Raw genomic sequence first — 6,464 nt, 5'->3', positions numbered from 1 at the left:
CATTGACATGTATATGTCTACACATGTATATGTTTATATGTATACACATTGACATGTATATGTCTACACATGTATATGTTTATACATGTATATATGTATACACATGTATATGTATAAACATATGCATATATATGTATACACATGTATATGTATATATGTATACACAAGTATATGAATATATGTATACATATGTATATATATACACGTATATGTTTATATGTATAGACATGTATATGTATATATGTATACATATGTATATGTATATATGTTTACACATGTATATGTATATTTGTATACACATGTATATGTATATATGTATATACATATATATGTATACACATGTATATGTATTTATATATACACATGTATATATGTATACACATGTATATGTATTTATGTATACACATGTAAATGTATTTATATATACACATGTATATGTATATACATGTTTATGTATATATGTATACACATGTATATGTATACACATGTATATGTATTTATATATACACATGTATATGTATATATGTATACACATGTATATGTATATATGTATAAACATGTATATGTATATATGTATAAACATATATATGTATACACATGTATATGTATTTATATATACACATGTATATGTATATATGTATACACATGTATGTATTTATATATACACATGTTTACGTATACATGTATACACATGTATATGTTTATGTGTATACACATGTATATGTATATATGTATACACATGTATATATATGTATACACATGTATATGTATATATATACATGTATATGTATATATGTATACACATGTATATGTATATATGTATACACATGTATATGTATATATATGTATATGTATATATGTACACATGTATATGTATATATGTAGACACATGTATATATATATATATACACATGTATATGTATATATGTATACACACGTATATGTATATATACACATGTACATGTATATATGTATACACATGTATATGTATATTTATACAGATGTATATGTATGTATGTATACACATATAATAATAACCAGAAATTCTGAGGTTAAAACCATATACATGATGCTATTTTGTTTTTTTATTTTTTTTACCACTCTCATGGTGCTTTATATAACCACAGCTTTCGAGTATCTGCCGTGATGCATTGTTTATATGCTTGAACCTGTCAGGTCCCAGATGGATGCCGCCATACCACCTTGAGACCACAACTAGGACATTCTGTGCATCCACAATCTGAAATATTTGATAATTAGTAACACATGTATATGTAGTATAAAATAGTATAAAATACATTTTTCCAACATAATCTTTTATATATAAAATATTTTGAGTATTAATCATAAGTCAAAGAATAGCATAAAATACATTTTTCCAACATAATCTTTTATATATAAAATATTTTGAGTATTAATCATTCACTGAAAAGTACTGATAAGATATGTTTAATCTTCATTTTTTTTTATGGAAAACAGATGAGATAACCTCTTATCAAATAATCTATATCTCTGAAGCAGCTGATAAACCATGCTTACAAAGAGAGGCTTTATAGAAAATATTTTGAAGCCATCAATGTTTAGTATGATACACCTTAATAACATTCAAGAGTTCTCAAACTTTGTACTGTAGACATTTAGAATTTTTAGTATATTCTAAAGGATTAATAAATATTTGTTTAAAGGAATTTGGATATCAAATTATGAACAATAATTGTAAAACAAATATACAAAGATATTTTTCTAGACTTCCTGAGAATATCAATAGTACTGAAGTTATTACAAGGGTCATCTATTGATAATTTACAATGCCACATTTTTTTCTTAATTACAACACTTCTTTTTCCTATCAAATCCCAAGCTATCATGTACTACTTAATGACAATATAAAAATCACTCATTATTAATCTATTAAACGCCCATTATATCATATGTCCAAAAGCTTTGAAATATGGAAGTAACATGTATCATAAATGCAGGCATAGGCACAGACAAAAAGGTTTCACCGTCTTCAAAATCACATCCCAAGGTAGCCATTTCTACGCAGAGTAGGATGGTGGAGGGATAGGAGGCACGGAAAGTGTGTCTGTGTGTGTGTGTGTGTGTGTGTGTGTGTGTGGGGGGGGGGGTCCTTCAAAGCAAAACAGGAAACTATTGTTATTTTTATCATTAATTGAGAACACTGTATGTATGCTACCATCTGACAGATAATACTAGGCATGACTGTTAAAGTACATGACTGCTTAAAATATACAGTCAAGTGCACAAATGAACACAGATTTATGTAATTATGACATAGCTCTGTACTATTCAACAGTAAAGATCATTTCCTTATAATGCCATCAACCAGATCAATACAATAATGCTTTCTGCAAATAAATCAAATTTACTGATGAAAAGAATCATTGCAATTAAGCTTAACAATCGTTGCATATTAATTCAGTAATTAACTCAATTATAAATTACTCAACTAATCTTGAAGGGAAATGGCACATTTCTAACAACATACTATTGGTTTTTAACAACCTACTATTTTTTGTTGTCTTTTACATTGACCCATTAACACTGGATGAAATGAAATCATGCCATGGGGTAGCAGGTCTTCCTGCCAGGGATGTGATATCACATCACGGCTTTTGTATGGCCAGCACGCTGGGTGATCACACACATAGTGTGTTGCCACTGCTTCAGTGGGCAAATAGCCTGAGGTGTTAGCCCTCTACATTTCAAAATACACCAGCATATTGTACAGGCGGAGTAAAAACCACTCCATTGTTACTGGGTAAAGGTGACCAATGGCCGCATATATTTACCTAATGCTGGGTGACAAGATATCATGTCCAGTGGTGGTAGTACTAGCACCGGGGACAAGATATTTTGTCATGGCTTTCCATTTGGCTGGCACACTAAGTGATTGGGTGCGTAGCGCTTGGCTATGGCCAGAGCGGACGAATAGCCCAAGGCATTATGCTTACACATTTGAAATACACCAGCATTTAGACCATTTGGAGCCAAAACAGCCCCAATGGCAATGGGTTAGCTAATGCAAGCCTGACCAACAATGACAACACATGTCCAAATAGATAATATCAGTTTTGTCAATGAAAACTGCCTTAATCCATATCCAATCAACTGTGTGACAATTGATACCCTGCAAGTACAACATAACATGGGTCAATTTTACATAAACGTCAAAATTTACATATAAGACAAAACCAAAGACAAATTTATAGGATAGATAGTCTTGCTTTCAAGCATTCACATATAGCCCATCTTGGAAGGGTTGATGAGTTTCCTGAACAATCAATGTCAAAATATAATCAAATTCTTTAAAGGGATGGAAGGATGGATCTACACAAATCATCTATTTCTGTACATTGCTATGTTAGCATCTTTCATGCATTGTGAGAGTCCTGAGTTCCTTACATAGCAACTTAGAGTGGCACTAGCCATTTTACCCACTTATACATGCTATTCTACTACACATCACAAAAGGAGACTACTGAGCACATGATATCAATATCACAATATTAACTAAGTATTATGTCATATTCAAGTTCATACTTGAATGTACCTCACAGACAGATACATTACAAATACATGGAAATACCTAGAAAAATAATATACGAGCATCAGAGAACCAACAAATTACCTGAAGAAGGTGGAGCATGCGTCCACCAGCATGGTCCTCACCATCATCTTCACAGTCTTGATGCAGATTAGAAGAGCCATCTGGGATGAATCGGTAGGCGTACATATTGTGTGTAGCATTTGCCACCTTTTTATTCTGGTAGAGTTTTCTCAGCACAGACCTGAAATACATATAAGGTTGAAGTCTAGCTGGCAAGCAAGCAAAATCAGCTTTTCTACATCTTCCCCAACAACCACTCTATTTACATAAACACTATCAAATTTCACTTTTTTTTTTTTTTTTTTTTTTTTTTTGGGGGGGGGGGGAAATCTTTAGAAGAGTTCTTTGAGATGTTATAATTCTAATCATGAAATGTTAATACTCATAATAAATGAATAACCACAACACAGCCAAGAAAACATATTAACAAATACTGTTTCTGGATTATTTTCCCGAGTGGTGAGAACATATTGCCAGTCAAATGAAAAACAAGGAGAGAGATCTGAGTCTTTGAATAACCAAGATCTCGTGCATTTTTGTTCTCTTCTCTTTTTCTAAGGTGTGCTATTCTCTGAGTGAGATAATAAGGAATCTATAATATACTTGTGTTATATTTTATTTTCTGTAAAAAGCAGGATAGACAGATATACATATATATACATACATATACATATATATACATATATATATACATTTATAGATATATATACATATATATACATATATATACATAGTTCAGTTCAGACAGATATGCGAAGACGTCGCTTCGCCCAGGCTATATGCTCAAGGCGGCCCGGCCTCTGCCAGCTATGAGTGCTGACTCATCTTATCTAATCTTATCTAATCATCATCGCTGAATTCAATTCAGCTCAGTTCAGAGAGATTTTGCAAAGACGTCGTTTCGCCCGGGTTGTGTGGATGGGGTAGCTTGGTCTCTATTGGCTATAAGTGCTGACTCATCTGATCATCATAACTGAACTTTTACCGTGGCGGTCGGATTGCCTGTAGGCGCTCCAGTTGCCAGGGGGCTAGTGACAGGCATAGCCGTCTAACCAGCCCGGCGGCTGTCGTCTCTGGGCCCTGCCTGAGGAAGCGAGTGTGCTCGCATTCCATCAGGTAGTGCTCTAATTTGGCGTCCGGCGCGCCACAATACTCACAGCGTCGCTCATCTTGCCCAATAGTTGGGATGATTTGCCACGCACATGGGTAGCCTATTCTCAGTCTGTGCAGACTGACTTCAGCACACCTTGATATTCTGGGAGAGAGTATCAGCGACTCATAGCCTGTGGCGTTTGAGTACCAGCTGGCCGAGGGGGAGGTTCTCGCTTCCTCTCTGTGTCGCTGCAGGGCACCGACCTGCCCTGCAGATATATACATATATATATATATATATATATATATATATATATATATATATATATATATATATATATATATATATATGCATGTATATGTATTTTTGTATATATAGAGATATAAATATAAATATATATATAAATCTCTCTCTCTCTCTCTCTCTCTCTCTCTCTATATATATATATATATACATACACATGTATATACATATACATATACATATATGTATGCGTGTGTGTATATATATATATATATATATATATATATATATATATATATATATATATATATATATATATATATTATATATATATATATATAGATAGATAGATATATAGATAGATATCGATATATATAGATATGTATGTATATATATATATATACATATATACATATATACATATATACATATATATAAAATATATATATATATATATATATATATATATATATATATATATATATATATATATATATATATATATATATATAATAGTGATGATGATGACGACGATGACTTGCTTTGAAATTTCATAAAAATTAACAACTAAACAAGTTACATAAAACCTGAACACATTAACCCATTGCGGATGGGTGTCATGACATACATGACGTAGGAGCTTTGGCCTGACGACAGGCGTCATGACGTACATGACATTCGGGGATTTTGGATCACTGTGCTATTTTATTTTGCTATGAAAAAGGAATGAGTGATGATGGCTACTGCAGTCATAATTACTATAATTACCATAATATCGTGCTAGCTTAACATCTAAAACCTAGATGGCACCACTTTTTCCTAGCACCAGCAGGAGAGAGAGCCTTGAATGGCACCTATCCACGGTCTCTAGCAAGCACTGTCTCTATACAGCGATGGCATACCTTAAGTTGATGAACCCTTGCTCTAAAGTACCGTCGATGAAGGATGTGCAGGCAGAACAAGAAGAGGAAGGTGACTCAATCCATACCCAGTGTCTAAAATGTGCTCCTGTGCCAATATGGATGCCTTTCACTGTGGCACTCACAGTCACAAGCACAGGTTTCATTCCTCTTCCCTACCTCTTCTTGTTATCTTTATTGTAGGTGGTTATATGTTTTGTATTCGTTCATGACAGCACAAAAATACAAAAAAATAAAGTTGCCTTTTGTCCTCCCATAAAACAGCAATACTTCTATCACATTGAGTATAAAGAAAATAATGAGCTAATATGGATAATATACTACAATTTTAGTCAACTGCAGTACTTATAGAGCCTGTCATATGGCACATATGTCTCTAAACTCAATAAAACACACAAAAAATAAAACAAAAAAAACGCTCTAGTTTTACAATGAATGACTGAAAGAGAGTGGGATGATTCAAATTATATTGCTTCAAGCAGTCTCTCTCTAAAATGAAACCTATCCTGGAGGCTGGGCAAGCAAATTCATCTCCGTCTGCAATGGGTTAATTGTCAAATCAATAATTAAAACAATC

The 6,464-nt window shown here is 32.8% G+C and overlaps 1 protein-coding gene across 1 annotated transcript in view; it reads right to left on the bottom strand.

Moving 5' to 3' along the window:
• Window positions 1-1,070: 1,070 nt before the first annotated feature.
• LOC122261427 (protein IMPACT-B) overlaps window positions 1,071-6,464 on the bottom strand; it is a 10,704-nt gene continuing 5,310 nt past the window's right edge. Inside the window, exons 6-7 of the mRNA XM_043029086.2 lie at window positions 3,653-3,812; window positions 1,071-1,240 (exon numbers count right to left, since the gene is read on the bottom strand). Coding sequence (XP_042885020.1) covers window positions 1,073-1,240; window positions 3,653-3,812 — 328 coding nt within the window. The 3' untranslated portion in view covers window positions 1,071-1,072. The remainder of the gene's footprint in view (window positions 1,241-3,652; window positions 3,813-6,464) is intronic.

This window comes from Penaeus japonicus, unplaced genomic scaffold (assembly GCF_977035675.1).
Source record: "Penaeus japonicus unplaced genomic scaffold, GWHDUDI00000001_assembly GWHDUDI00000039, whole genome shotgun sequence".
NCBI classification, from domain to species: domain Eukaryota; kingdom Metazoa; phylum Arthropoda; class Malacostraca; order Decapoda; family Penaeidae; genus Penaeus; species Penaeus japonicus.
The sequence above is the reverse complement of the archived record's forward strand: the minus strand, read 5'-3'. Positions and strand labels throughout refer to the sequence as shown.